Below are 15518 nucleotides of genomic sequence, written 5' to 3' on the forward strand. Positions count from 1 at the left end.
TAGACATATTCTTACATCCATACCAATAAAAACATTAAATAAATAAATAGATTATTGCACTGAGTCCCTTCAGGCATTTTATCTGTGTCTGTGCTCCTGGAGCACTTCCAGTGCTCGTGGGTAGAAGCTGTTGCGCAGCCTGTTTGTGTGTGTGAGGGGAGTTTGAAGCCTTCCTGAGGAGAGAGGCAAGAGGCAGTTCCCAGGGTGTGTGGAGTCCTGCAGAATATTGGAGGCCCGTGTGCGGAGACATGAAGAGTAGATGGTGGCCAGGTTCAGGAGAGAGGAGCCCACCACCCTCTCAGCTGTTTTCACCACTCACTGGAGGTCCTTCTTTTCAGCAGCTGTGCAGGCTCCGTACCATGATGTGCACCAGTACGTCAGAGCACTTTCAACGGTACACCAGTACAAGTTGGTCAGCAGCTTCTGGGAGAGCCCCTTATGGTGGAGTGTTTGCAGAAAAAAACAGTCTCTGCTGGGTACGCTTTATAATGGTGGTGGTGCTGGTGGTGTTTAGGCTCCAGGTCAGGTCCTCACTGATCTGTATATCCAGGAACTTAAAATTTGGAACCCCCCTCTCCACTGATGCAGAGGCCATTATGATGATGCATTTGTTGCAGCTTCATCACTGTTTGTTATGAGCCCCACAAGGGTTGTGTCATCAGCAAATTTGATGATGGTGTTTGAGTGGTGTGCTATGCAGTCATATGTGAAGAGAGAGTAGAGAGCTGGGCTCAGGACGCAGCCCTGAGGCAGACCTGTACTCATAGCGATGGTGGAGGACGAATGCTGGCCAATTCTGACATGCTGGCATCTGTTAATCACAAAGTCCTTTATCCAGAGACACAAGAGGGATGAGAGGCCAAGAGTGAGCAGTTTGTTAAACAGTTTGGTTGGGCTGATAGGGTTGAATGCAGAACTGTAGTCCACAAATAGCATCTTGGCATAGCTGTTGGGAGTTTCCAGGTGCGTAAGAACAGCATGCACTGCAATGCAAATGGCATCGTCTGTGGTCTGTATGCATACTGATGCCTGTCCAAATTTGGGGAAATGCGTGATTTGATGTGAGATAGAACTGGCCTCTCAAAGCATTTTATGATTACTGGAGTGAGAGCAATTGGCTGGCAATCATTCATGCAGGTGACATCTGAGGTTTTGGGTTTGGGTTGGATTTAAAAGAGCTGGGAACAGTAGCCTTCTGTAGTGACATGTTGAAGATGTTTGTAAATACAGCACATGCCTTCAGTACCATACCTGTCACTCCAACAGGTCCTATGCTTTATTGCAGCTGAAATGAAGCAGCTCTTTTTTGACTTGGTAGTTTTGGAGAGTGAGTGGGTGTTCACTGTCCAGGGGGCAGATCACAGCAGATGGATGGAATTCTCATTTGGTGTTAGGACTGTCCTCGAAGCGAGCAAATAAAAGAATTCAGCTGATCGGGAAGAGATGGACTGACGGGAGCTGAGAGGGGATTGATCTGCTTGTATGAAATTTGAATGAAACAAACACAACTCACATTATAAAATAACAAAACAACATCATAAAATAGATCAGAAAATTGTGTATAATATGGGCTCTTTCAGTTATATGTAGATCATCAGTGGGGGTCACCTTTAATGACCCAGCATCAGCTGAGTTAGTATGCTCTCTAATAGTAGTAACAAAAGTATTAATATTTAAAATTCTGGACTGTATGTCAAAATCTAGCCTTGTCCTAATTTTTATAGTTTTTGATCCATAATGACTTTTTGTTGGCTGCTTTGTATGAAAGCTTCCCTTATTTGATTGTAGTAAATGCTAAGAAAACATCCAAGGCCACGCTGGCTTTACTGCTGAGAATGGTAGTAGAATCCGCTGCATCCACCTATACTCCCACTCATGTTTGCACAGTGGAGCGCTTCCTCATAGCGTCAGGGCTGCCGTTATGGCCAGGTAATCCGATCACGATGCAGACATAGCGATGCGTCCATATCATCAACGGAGAAAGACGTAACGGGATTGCAAGAAGAGGTGAGCAGAGCAAAAAAGTAGAAGTAGGCCTACAGCAGATGATGAGATAGTCTTGTCAATCAAATTACAGATCAATCATTTTAAGGTGGACCGCTTTGACCTAAAACCAGCTGGATTATATTATTGTTTGGTACATGTCTTGGCAATGCACTCAGCATCTCTACAGCACTGTATGGAGATAGATGTGTCTCGGCCTCTCTCGTGCTGGTCCGGTGTTAAGTGCTCGTATTAAGCCGTATCATGTATGTGCTGGGAGCGGCTCTGCGTGTGTCTGCGTGTAAGTAAGTGAAAGGGTCATAAGTGAGTGATGGATGGGCCATAATGCACATTTAGCCTGTCTCTGGAGAAAACGCGCGCGCTAAGATGTCTGGCCTGCTCTAACACATGTTCTGCCAGCAGGGTGGAAAGTAACTCATTACGAATAATCAAGTTACTGTAATTGAGTACATTTTTAAGGTAATTGGAGCTACTTTTAAGATAAGATAAACCTTTATTTGTCCCACTATGGGGAAATTACAGAGTTGCAATACAATGTTCTGAGAATATGAAACATGTTGGGATGTAACAATAACCGAAATATTGTGATATCGTATTGTCAGAGTTCTCACAATAATATCGTGGACCATCACAATATATCGAATTGCAAGTCTCTTTGCTTAAATTAAGAGTTATAGTGCAGCAATAGCTAAAAAAAAAGACAAGAGAGAACTACATAGACCATGATCCTTTGCTCCATTTCAGTGTAGACTACAAGAAGAAATAACATTTCTAAGTTTGTCAAGACATTATAAGAGGAAAAAGTAGCATATTGAAAGTTTTATTAGCCTCCACAAAATATCACAATAAATACTGTACTGTGAGATATGTATTGTGAAAATATCAAACCGAGATTTGGATATTGTTACATCCCTAATTGTGAGCCTCCCCACCATATCATGAGCTTTCCCATAATATAGTAATAAATATTGTACTGTGAGATTCATACCACGATGATATCGTATCGTGAGATTTGGATATCGTTACACCCCTAGAAACATGAAATCAGAATTAAGATAAATAACTTAAAAGACTTAATAATAGACATAAGATCTTTGTCAGTAGAGTGACTACAAAATGAATGTGTATAATAAGTGGCTATGACTATATATGCTATATCCAGTGCAGCATATGGACAGAATAAATAGCAGGTTGAGTGACTTGAGTGCATTATACACATGTACAGGGCGAGTGCTCATTTTACAGTCTGACAGCACAGGAAGAAAAAAAAAACCTCTCCTTCACAAAATAGAAGTAGAGTACACATACCTATACCTGTACTCAAGTATAATTCTAGCCCTATAATTGTATTTAGTTAAAATATAACTCATCACTCATGCAACTCATCACTTGCTCATCATCAACTTGTGGTTTAATTAATAAACTTAATTCAGATTTCAAGATCACGTTTTGTATAAAATAGCCTACTGAACTAAATGCTACTAAAACTGTGTTAAAAACAAACTTTTCAAGCCTACTTTTTACTTTTACTGAAGTACAATTTTGACAGCAGTACAAAACAGTCATACACATTCAAATAAGCTCCCACTCATTAAGTCCATACACAAACACCAAACGCTGTTTTACATAGTGAGGTTTCATAGTTACTCTGGTACATCTAGGATTTCTTATGAAGCGTCTCCCTTGCACTCTCTACCTCACGCCTAAGCTGTCTGTCTCTGGGTAATGGAGCTAATTTGTTTAGCGCACGAAGAGTGTCTGTCCATTAGTGCAGGCCTGTCTGTGCCAGGAAACATGGTGACAGATCACACAACATGTAACTGCAGCACTCTGAATTACAAGAGGAGAGGAATCCTACCAAAGGATCAGCACTTTAGATATGGGCTGGGTCAACAAATATGGACCTCACGAGTATATATTTTACTTCATTTACATGAACATTACATTACATAAAAAGGCTGGTTGGGCATCTGGTGTAAAAATCTTTTCCAAATAAAAATGTAAATACAGAAAAGCTCTGTAAAGCAAATGTAAAACTAAAACTGCATGGCTCTTCTGTATAAGATACTTGGTAAGGAGGAAATGAGTGAGCAGTGATGTTTGTGCCAATAGACCATTCATCATCAGTCAGTCCATCTCTTTATCCTCCATGATACTCTCTTTTTTGTCTCTGTCTCTGTCATGGTCATTGGTGACAAAACCTTGACCAAAAAATAATGGTCAAAGCCAACATACAGTTTATCATATACTCATTTATCTCATTCACAAACAGCTGCCATGATAAAGAGATGTTCTGAGTTAAGTTGTTTTAGCTGACTGGTATAAGCCACACAGTATTCACTTCACCCATGTGCCAGTAGTAAGTGTTTATATCACAAGACTATTTTCGCCCCATCTGTCGCAGTCTGTGTCTGTGAGGCTGGCACTAGAATGAATTAGGGTCCCTCCTCTTCTTTCTGTTGTCTGTGATGGGCAGAGCTGCCATGGCCAGGGTCATCTTCCATTTGAAAGACTGTTTTATGTCTCTCACCTCCCCTTGTCTCCCTGTTTCCCTCGGTCGCCCTCTCCCACTGTGTGCATGGAGGAACTGTCGGGACAGAGCCCCTGTTTTCCAACTGTCTGCAAATGTAATACAATGCCTGGTGGCCTTCACTGTACAATTCTTGACATTATAAATGTTTCAATCTAAAGTCTGGACAGATATGTTACTTCAGGAGGGAGTTCAGGGTTTGTAGAACTTCATAGGTTCACACTTTGTGATATAGTGTTATAATAATCTGTGAAATTGTAGATGGTAATAAATAAAAGTGTGCATGCAATACAAATTAAGATGAGAATAGAGATCATTTAATACATTTTACATGTATTTTTCTGTATGAACAAAACTTTGAAATCTAATTTTCAAATCTACTAGAAACTAGAAACCATAATCGTATGTACCCTAATGAGGTTTAAGTAATTTTTAACCATTTAATCAATGTGACTGATCCCATTGTCGAGTCCTGATGAAGTTGAGTTTATAGCCTCAGAAAGAACCATGAACTCGGAGAGTGCAGACCAGTGACACTGAGCAGCCCAGCCCTCGTAGCCTACAGGGTGGGGGTGCTGCATGTTGTGGTCCTATGCAGAGTGAAGAGAGGCAGTCGGGGGCAGAGCGTGCTTTGTGCACCAGCCCTTTCCCACACTCCCTTTCACCTTTTGTTGTATGGCAGCACCGGGGCTGTCTGACATGACGAATCACTGTGTATGCCCATAGCACAGCACACACCGCTGGACAGGAACAACTGCTAACAGAGGCCTAAAAAAGATGTAGCTCTTTTAATTGTGTCCAGTCTATTTCTCCTTCTGAGTTCTTTCACTTCTCATAAGCTGTCATTGTGCAGCGTGGAGCTTCACATGAGCAGATATCAAAGGAGGATGGAACAGTGCGAGTACAGGAGAGTATCATGGCTCTGCCCACATGCCAGCACCATGCACCAAGCTGCTGCCCAAAGTGTATGGCCTGTCACAATAGAGCCATTAGCACATGAGTGAGTGGCTCTGAATGGGGCGGGGGGTGTGGGTTTGGAGAGTGCAGGCAGAGGGGGGTGTTCTGTCATCACCTCTGCCCCCTGTCACCACGCTGCGCCTGCCAGTGCACATGGAGCCAACTCCTGCCTTTGCGCACACACTCACTTGTACTGACTTTCAAATGGGCTTTCCCCAGAGCTTTGTTTCTGGGCACTGGAAGACTGATACTCAAGTAAGTGAGCCAAACTTTGAAACATAAAAAAATAAATAAATGGCATATTTTTTCTATTATCAAATCAGTGTAGGTTTCACCACTATCTTGCCTAAGGTCCATAGTTGCTGAAAGGAGAGTGATGGAGGAGTTTCACTCCTGATTCAGTGCAAATCTGAGTTCATTCACTGAGCAAAGCACCTGGTATACACAAAATCATATTACTGTGACAAATATGTGTGTGTGTGTGTAAAGTAAGAGGCTAAAATGTAATATGTAACTCTGGCATCAATCTTATTTTAATGATACATTGAATTTGAAGTTTACTCTCAAAGAAGCCACAAAGCTCTCATAAATGCTCACAACACATTGTTGATCTCTATGCAAAGACTAGCATAGAGTTAAACCATTGTTGGCCAATAGGTTAATGAATGTCTCATTTAGTTGTAAAAGAGCAATAGTGCTCCTTAATGAGCAGCTGTGTCTCTACTGGCAGGGGGTCTGGGCTGGAATCTAAAAGTGAGGAGCCAAAATGGAAGATGGAGGAGGTTAATGTTTGACCTCAGCAGGCCACACAGGGTTAGAGGTGAGTTTTCTGAACAGGGAGAATGGCCTTAAAGAGAACTCCACATGCAAAAGGAGGATAGGAAGAAACGGCTTCCTTTTGCAATAAACAAAGACAGAGGAGGCAGACTTGATATTGTTGTGGGCTTTTGTCAGTGTATGTGAGACAGTCACGCAGAGGTGATGCTCTACACTGGCAGATTCACTCAGTCACACAGCATGAGCTGTGGGTACATGTTGGGGGCATGCACATGGAGTGTGTATGTGGGTGATGGGGCGAGCAAGCTTTAGAGTCACATTGTCACTTCTGGAATGCATGGCAGCCATGTTTTGTTAGGGTATGCATGAGTGCAGTGTCACCACAGCAGAGGGAGAACACAGGAGGAGGAAGAGGAAATAAGGAGTTGTATTTTAGCCCACTTTACATCTTCGCCCTGGAAATTAGGTCACTCAAGTATAAAGCCATTGCATAGAACAAATCATCATCATAATTGGACTCTTAACAAATGAGAGAAGGTGCAGGCAGCACAGACACACATGTAGAGCTGCACATAAGAGCCGCGAGCAGGAACATGGGACTCCAGCATAAATCACAGCACATGCCTGACACCTTTATAGCTCTTTCAGGAGCCTCATTTGGGACAGAAGCAAGATAGAAGAATGTTACCCGCGGTAAATATAATTGTGGTCATGATCTTTCCATAAATCAAGATGTGGTTGCATCACTTTTGACTGCTTATGCTACAGAGATGTCCTAAGGGATAGGTGACCTAGGGGCATCTAGTTGTCTCTTCATAGAAAAACAATTAGAAAACCATAGTCCATTTTATATATGTTTTAAATTAATACAAAGGCTACTCTTTAAGAATGGTCTGTATGGTTGTAGGATATTACACTGCAAAACGTAATATCTAGGTAAATTCAAATGACTCATTTAAGATTTTACTTGATTCGAGTAGATTTAACTTGACATGTAAAATGCTCTACCAACTGAATTATTACTTTTTTCTTAATATAAACAACATACTTATTTTAAGAGAAAAGAGTTCTTGATTTTCTTAACTTCAGTATCACTAGTTGTATTTTCCTATTTCAACTACAAAAAGTCTTGTTCCATTGGTAGATAATTTTATTTGTCATATATAACATCTTCTTAAGTCAAGTCATTTTAACTTGGCACAATATTAATTTTTGTAGTGTAGGTGCAGAGGAAACAGGGATTGGCGCCTGACACCTGACCAGATGAAGATGCACATCACTTCTCTGTAGGAAACAGATAATATGTTGTGGCAGCCTTGGTGTCAAACGCTATAGGAGGTAAGAAAAACTGTTCTGAACCACAGCAGCTTTCGTCTGAGTTATTGACACAGATTGACCTTGTATCTCGCGACTCTTCTGTGCTCATTTTACATGACAGAGTGCACACATCACTTATTCATGTCTGAAGAACAACAGGCAGGGCACATAAACACCAGAGACCAGTTTCATACATGGCATATAGGCTGAATAAATCTCCATACAGAAAATGTTATTGGATTCTCGTGTGCATGTCAGGAACGCTGCCTCCACCACATCAACCAGACTAAGACAGAAGGAAGCCCAGGCTGACACTAATCCTGTAATTGCCATGTCGCTTATCAAAATAATTGACAGTATTTTCCACAGTGATACGGGACTGTTTATCTTGACCATGGTGACTCTTAAAAACTAATGAGTACTGCTGGCTTTGTTGTGGTTTCTCAAGAATGGTGGGGCATGAGCGGTTTTGAAGATCACAACAGGAGATAAATAAAACAAATAAAAAGCGGTTTTAAGTTGTTGTTTTTTGTCATTATTTTATTCAGAATTATACTGTGGCCCAAATGACAGAGAAACATTTTAGCAAAATATTTACATGATTACTTTATTAATATCAGTTAATTAGGTAAATCAAGGCAAAAAAAAAAGGTCAGTACTGAAGAATACATTTTTGATTTGGCTACAAACAATGTCTTGTCCAATCTGCTTTGTGCATTGATTAGTCTTTACTGATTATGAAAATTTGCTGTAAAATATTCATATTTTGGTGTCAATTGTGATGTTAATAACTGACATAAAACAATATGTCTGTTATTTTTCCAAATTATCGTACGCCTACAGTAGCATGTGCTTTAAACTTTTAAATTGGGCACGGTTAGATTTTTTTTTGCACTAAATTAACAGTGTTCCAGATGGTTTCCAAATAATGATACAAATGCTTTACTTTTGTTGTACTGTAGACTATTTTAGGTCAGTGTGCCATGCAACCTATAGTATGACTTTCAAACAGCTCCTTTTGTAAACTCGATGCCAAACCGTATGATTGACACAACTTGGCTGAGCGCGGTCCCTCCTCTCGTCTCTTCCCGGCGTCCCCACCTCTCCTCTCGCCTCTCCTCTCTCTCCTCCTCTCCCTCCCTCGCTCGCTCGCTCTCGCTGCTTTCCCTACTCGTCAAACGCCGGGCTGCGCTCACCGACTCGACACCGCGGACCAGGGATGCAGCGAGGGCGCAGCGCAGCCTGAAAAATGGCACCGCCAACACCACCACGCGTACTGTGGATCTATCCCTCCTTTTACCTCTACTCTTTCCTGTTCGTTTCTTGTGGAGCTTTACGGAATTACCCAGACAATGAAGGTAAGGCGTGTTTCCAAAGTGTGTTCCCCAGGAGTGTGGCAGTTGTCACGGGGCGTAAGGACCTCTCTGCCTCGCTGTTTGACGACTCCCGCTAAGTGCTTGGGTTAGTTATAAAACATGCAAGAGAAATATAGTCACGTTTTTCATTTCCCGAGCATACCCCTATTAAAATTGCATGACATATACACAGAGCCACGCTGGATATAGCCGCTGCTCGCTTGTGTTTTCTTCTTTTTATAGAAGTAGTTCAACTTGTAATAATTAGCATAACGACATTAGCGCAGGACATGTGCGTCTTAATCTTGGATGCGTAAAGATTAAGTGGTGGTTTCCTGATTTGGATATATACTTGAAGAGGCGCAATTACGTTAAATTTGTCACACTGCTTCTGCGCGTCTCGGACTTATTATATTAACATTGATGCTCATCTTGGAACGAGGCAATGAATTTACTTATTAGCCTAACTATCCCCGTCTTGCGCGCACTGAACTGTTGTTGGTGATTAAGTTAAGTTGATCAAAAGACAGAAGATGCTATTACTGTTTAAACATTTTTGGCATGGAAAATGTGGCACTGGCACTGTTTAAAATGTGGATTTTGTGCTTATAGTGCCATGAGATGTGTCATACACTGAATTACATCTTTTTATGGCTCTATCAGTTAGGCTTGTTGGAGTGCACGCTATATCTCCACGGAGCAATTGCCAGTGGGAAAGATGCAGCGATCAAATCAAAAAGTGAGCACAGATGTGAGGTGACAGACCACACTGGGGCTGGCTAGGGCTTCTACCTCTGGGATAATTTAACAGTATAAGTCACTGTGTACATATAGACCATATACATCTGACTGAATGTGTGTCAGACAGCCCCCCCAGGAGTGGTAATAGAAAGACAAAGAGAGGAGAGGATGGAGAGGGACCAAGCAAGTATACTGTTGGAAGTAAGAAACAATGGATTTGAAATGTTGGTTTAAATAAGTGAATAGGTCTAAATTAGTCCAATAAAACAGAGAAACGTAATAAAAAGCAATTCACACAAGCTTGCACGCAATTTGTATTCAGAATTATTGAAATCTATCAGTCTCTCTCTTGTATTTCATGTCAGACTAAGTTTCAAGGTTTTAAGTAAACTACCTTTATAGCTTTGATCAAACTTACTATATTATAATACTTAACATCAGTTCAGTATTTGAAATTCACTGCAATTCTTTACTTGTGACTCTTCCCTCCCGGAGCTGCCACACTGTGTCACTTGCCCTTCTCACACACATTAATTTCAGTGTTATTTAGTGTTGATTAATGCTGATTTTGATACCTACACCAGATGCCCTTCCACCCATCTTAATTCACCCAGACATGAAACTGGCTCAAAAGAGAGGTTGCAGACGGATTATTTGAAGTTCATTTATACTGTTTAAATTCTTGCAAATGCACTGCTGCTTAATAATTGACATAATTGTTATAGCTATGATCAGTAATTAGTAGCTCTTAATGATTTTGATTAGCTTTCTCTGTGTCTTGCTGTTTCAGACTGGTCTAATTGGCACTTTGGAGGGCTCACTTGCTGCATGTGTGTTTAGCGCATGTCTCCATTGGGGCACAAACCGAATAACACCCCTTTGTGCCGAACACTTCCCACAGTGTTTTACCTTACAGCCTTCTATCTCGCCTTCACCTGCTGTGACTTCAACAGCTTCGAAGATTGCTCTTTTCTGCGTACCATCCTTTGTGTACGTGTGCCTATCACTGTGTGCATCTCCCACCCACTCCCTCCATGGAGCCTTGAGGCTATCTTATATCATAAAAAAGTCCAATATTTCTCTCAAAGCTCAATTAAGAACAAAAGGCTTTGAATGGAACAGAGAGGCCGAAAGTACTGTTAAGCTGTCAACAAGCCTGTTGTAGTTTACCAGTGCGGCTATTGATTGGGCACAAAATTGGTGACATTTTACAAAGAAGGCTGTTATGAGAGTTGGATTTGAGGTATTGATCAAATTTGAGAAAATTGCGTGTGACTGGCAAATCCATAGCGGAAACAGGCTTGTTTATTTGTTGTAATAAAGATGATCTACTGTATAAAAGAGATTAAATGAGTTGCGCCAGGGTGGTGGTGTAATTGTCTTGACCAGTAGAGGGAGCTCTCCACATCCCCAGTAAGCTGCCCCAGGCAGTATGATGCTCTCTGCTCTCCTCCAGGTCTCTTTTGTCACACTGTCCTTTCTGTTTGGATCTATTTTGGGATGCACAGTGACATCCTGACATTTCTTTTACCTCTACAGGTTTTGTTACAGCTATATTCTTTTCACAAGAAGTCCAGACTCAGAAGCAAATCTGGATATGTATTTTACTTTGTAAGGTCGTCAGGACCTGTGCAGAGTTACAATCACATACTATTACTCTTTATATTTACAACCCCAATACAAATACTAATGTATACTTTTCAAGGACAATAAACTTTCAAAAAGTCCACACAAAATTATATAATTTATGGCATTTTACTCTATTCACAGTGTCCAATGAAAATAGAAGAACTTGAGAGTACAGTATTTCCAACCACAGAGTAAAGCACATTACAGTGTATATACTTAATTTCTCAAATACATCTGATCTGAGATATAACAATGCTCTTACACAAGAGAAATTATGGCCAAAACTTTCTCCAAGGCACAGAGTGGATGCTGTCATGCAGCACTGAAATTCTATGCAAATGTTTATCTTAAGAATATGATTTTAAGGTTTAAGAAGAATTTAGAGCATTGCAAGTAACACAAATCATCATTGCAAGTCATACAAAAATGTAATTCCTTGAATACAACCACTACTGCCTCACCACTTGCTAATAATTCTACAAAAAAAATAAGCAGAAACTTTTTTTTACGCCTTCTATCAACAGCAATCAAGGCAACAAATAACTTAAATAATAGTCATCCATCCATTCATCACCTTTTGTATTTCTTGATTTAATTAAGAGTAAAGCAGAAAAACAAGAATGCCACAATACTGTAAAATCCTCCTGGGAGCGTGGCCTGTTTTATGGTCTGGGGCCTTACTGTAATCTGCACTTCATCTTGAGCCTACACATTGAGCTTTTCATTGGATTGGCCTCGGGGTGCTGCGGAGCTGATGGGTGCTGCGAGCAGGGGGCTCAGGGCTTATTGCTTGAGCAGGGTGAACATGAGGGTGAGCCGTTAGCGGAGAGTCAAACATATGTAAAGTGTGCCCCACGTCTTATGATTCACACAAGATCCGGACTACGTTATAATGTGGGGTCAGAGGTCGCCTTTGCTTTAATTGCTTTAATCTATAATGGTTGCTTGTAGTTATCGGCAGAGCTATACCTCATGTGTGCCTGTGTGTGTGCCTGGGAGATTGTAACAGCCATGACCTTGGGCAGAAGAGGATATAGATCTAGCTTCTCATCTGAGCGGAGAGAGTGGGCTGGCCGGAGCACCCTCTTGCTACTGCTTTATACTTAATCCCTGCCTTCATTGCGCCCCCCTGCCTCACTGCCTTCGATCTGCCCCCTGCTGAGTGGCCATCTCTCTGTAGTCCATTCTTAAGCTCTTCCTGAGATGTTTGTGGTCATGTTTTCTACCAAAGATTCTATAACTTTATAAACATAGTAGTTGCAGTACAATAATACAGTGCCACAGGAGATCAGCCACAAGACACAGTTTTTGACCTGTCCCAAGCTCGGAGAAATGGTGAGTCAAGCTTTGTGTCAAGAAGGGCCAGAGAAGGACAGGAAAAGAGTTCATGACAGATTTATTTAACCATCTGACTGTGTAGTACAGTTGTGCCAGACTTGGACTAGACGAATACCTCTCAAAGAGATTTCACAGGATGTGCTGTAGCCTATACACGCAGCCTTTTTCCAAGGACTAGTCACATTTTAGAAATCATGTCATCTCTGAACACTATAAATCAGATTTTCCTGGCATGCCAGTTTCATCATTGGCCTTAAATTCTGATAAACATCTCGATCTGAACTTGGACAATAGTTCAATAATCTTACAACTCCAGCCATGCAACTACGTGCCACATGCGCAAACTATAGAAATCTAATCTGGGAAAGGACATCTAAACTGTAAAAGCCGCAGTATGTAGATTTCTGCACAAACAAGACAACCTCACTTTCTGTCATGATAGTTTGTGAAATTCCTTCTCCTTTTGTTTTGCCCTTCCCCTCGCATGACCTTAAATAACAGTGTAACCACAGGAGCCATGCCTGCAGCCTCTGTATGTTTTCTGTAATGAGCTGTAGCCCGTATATATGCTTAACACAGGCTCATTCTGCTGCTCCTGCACACACACACACACACGCATGCAAACACACACACACACACCTACACATATCCTGGACTAATGTATGGCTGGAGGGCACTTAGGTGGTCTTGGTCCAGAGAGCAGTGTCACATATTCCCCCGGCTGCCTGATAGATGGCCTTATAAATACACTACAGTGACAGAGGGGGATCCTGCTACACTGAGCTTACCTAAGGATTAGTGAGTGAATGGAAAATAAACAATGATGAGAGGAACTGTTGTGTCTAATGCGATGCTAGGCCAAAGTATGTATTTTGGCCTGACTCAGACTTTATGACAAAAGCTGATATAGGAAAGGCAATACTTTCTCTTTGGTTGTTAGTATCCATTTAGTTACCCTTTTAATAACTGCACTTAACAAAGATTTAATAAAGAACAAAAAGAATGATTCAAGCCTGGTAACAACTTAATTAATACCCTAACCTTTACGCCTTAACCCTACCCTTTATTTAAGTCGTTACTAAGCATGAATCATTAATTAACTATTTGTTCATTATGAATTATTTATAAGTATTTGTTTCTGGTGTATTAAGGCTAATGTAGACGTGGTCAATATAAAATTGTATCATTTTTTGTGTATTTTCAAACTCAAAGTAGCAATCATTTGCTGGACTTAAAAATATTAAATGAATTGGGTTTTGTTAACCAGCATGTATGTGGTCAAATCCTGCTACCACTCATTAACTGTGTCCTCTTACTGTGACCTTCAACCAGGCACCAGTGGTTTTCTCTTTAAAAGCAAGGACTTGTATTTGTTATGTTTAGTGCTTGACTGATTTCTGTCGGGGTCCGTTTAGACACAGAGATCCTCAGCTCATCATGTGCAGTGCCTGGTAGAGTGAATGAAGTTGGATCAAAATACAGAGCCCCTCCCCCCTCCGCTCTGACCCTTACATCTGCTCACATGGTCACCAGGCCTTGACCACGCTGGTGCCCACTCACACACATCCTCCACCCTGACCTTTCATTTATCCAGATTGCACTGGGCCTCCTCACAGTTTCTTGGTGCGTTGTGTTGTTGTTTGCTTGGCGCTCCTCTCGTGCTGTGGCGCTGAAAGGCAGCATTAGACCGCTCGACAAACAGACCTGGATTTGGGTCAGATCTCCAGTGTTTGCTGACCAACGCTTCAATCTCTTTGTCTATCCTGATGAATGCCTGTGGAGGTAATAGAAAAGAGAAAGTCAGGGATTTTGGGGCACAAGTTTTATTCCTTGATGGAGCTTATACTCTAAACATTTTAAAGTTATTTTTTATTCAGTTTAAAGCAAGAAAAATAGTTATTTGGGCTATAGGCAATTTGACAAAAACAAACAACAACAAAAAAAGGATTTCTTTCCTTTTATTAATGAATTGCAAATTTCCATTTCATTCTCCCATGAAAAACAAATAAAAATGTTTTTCATTATCCTTTTATTGATACACACAATATACTTTAAATTTGCCTTTTAACATGAAGTCTTAACTCTGCTGGAACCAAATGCTTTTAATGACATCTGAAATTATACCTCCCAAACATATCATTGACAAGTAGAAATGACTGAATGCCTATTTCAATTAAAATACATTTAAAGCATATGTTACAACTGTTTATTAGACGTATTATTGATCTAAAACGACACCTAAAGTAAAATAAGTAAGTAAGTAAGTGTAAGTGTTTTTTGTGTGTGTGTTTTGGACATTCATTAACCATTGCTGTTTACCATAGTCCCACAGCAGCGTTGCTTGTACACATCTGCTTGTGTTTACTGTGCACCAGATTGGTTTATGTTTGAAGTGGTAGGAGCCCCGCAGCCTCCTGATAATTAGCCAAGGTGTGCTAGAGCTAAATATACGTGTGTCACCTGTCTAAGCACACTTTTATGTGACAAGTCTTTTCCTGGCTGTCAGCGCCACCTCACTACACTCCCAATATTCCACTCCAATTTTTCCTGCACTTCCAGCACCTGCTCCTCCAATCTCCTCAGTCCGCACATGCCATTGTAATTCATGTCTTTAAATGAATGATAGCATGCGTCACAGTTTGAGTGCAGAGGCTATGTGCAGAGGCTGTGTGCAGAGGCGTATGTGGCTGGCTCCATTTAGTTAGAGTTGTAGCAGGATTCTCAAGGTCGCAAATAGTGCAAGTATATTTTCGTGTTTGTTGCAAATGTATCTTATTAAAAAATATAGTGAGATTACTATAAATCATAGCAGCAGCACACACATATAAACCAAATAATTTGTACGTACTAGGGAAGGCTCTTTTCAAGTG

General features: G+C 41.0%; 1 protein-coding gene across 1 annotated transcript in view; it reads left to right on the forward strand.

Annotated features, from left to right (window-relative positions):
- The first annotated feature begins 8780 nt into the window (after positions 1-8780).
- Positions 8781-15518, forward strand: part of epha4b (eph receptor A4b) — a 78985-nt gene continuing 72247 nt past the window's right edge. The window contains exon 1 of the mRNA XM_055151849.1: positions 8781-8943. Coding sequence (XP_055007824.1) covers positions 8835-8943 — 109 coding nt within the window. The 5' untranslated portion in view covers positions 8781-8834. The remainder of the gene's footprint in view (positions 8944-15518) is intronic.

This window comes from Boleophthalmus pectinirostris, unplaced genomic scaffold, assembly GCF_026225935.1.
Source record: "Boleophthalmus pectinirostris isolate CB_2022bp ecotype Guang Dong unplaced genomic scaffold, ASM2622593v1 HiC_scaffold_16, whole genome shotgun sequence".
NCBI lineage: Eukaryota > Metazoa > Chordata > Actinopteri > Gobiiformes > Gobiidae > Boleophthalmus > Boleophthalmus pectinirostris.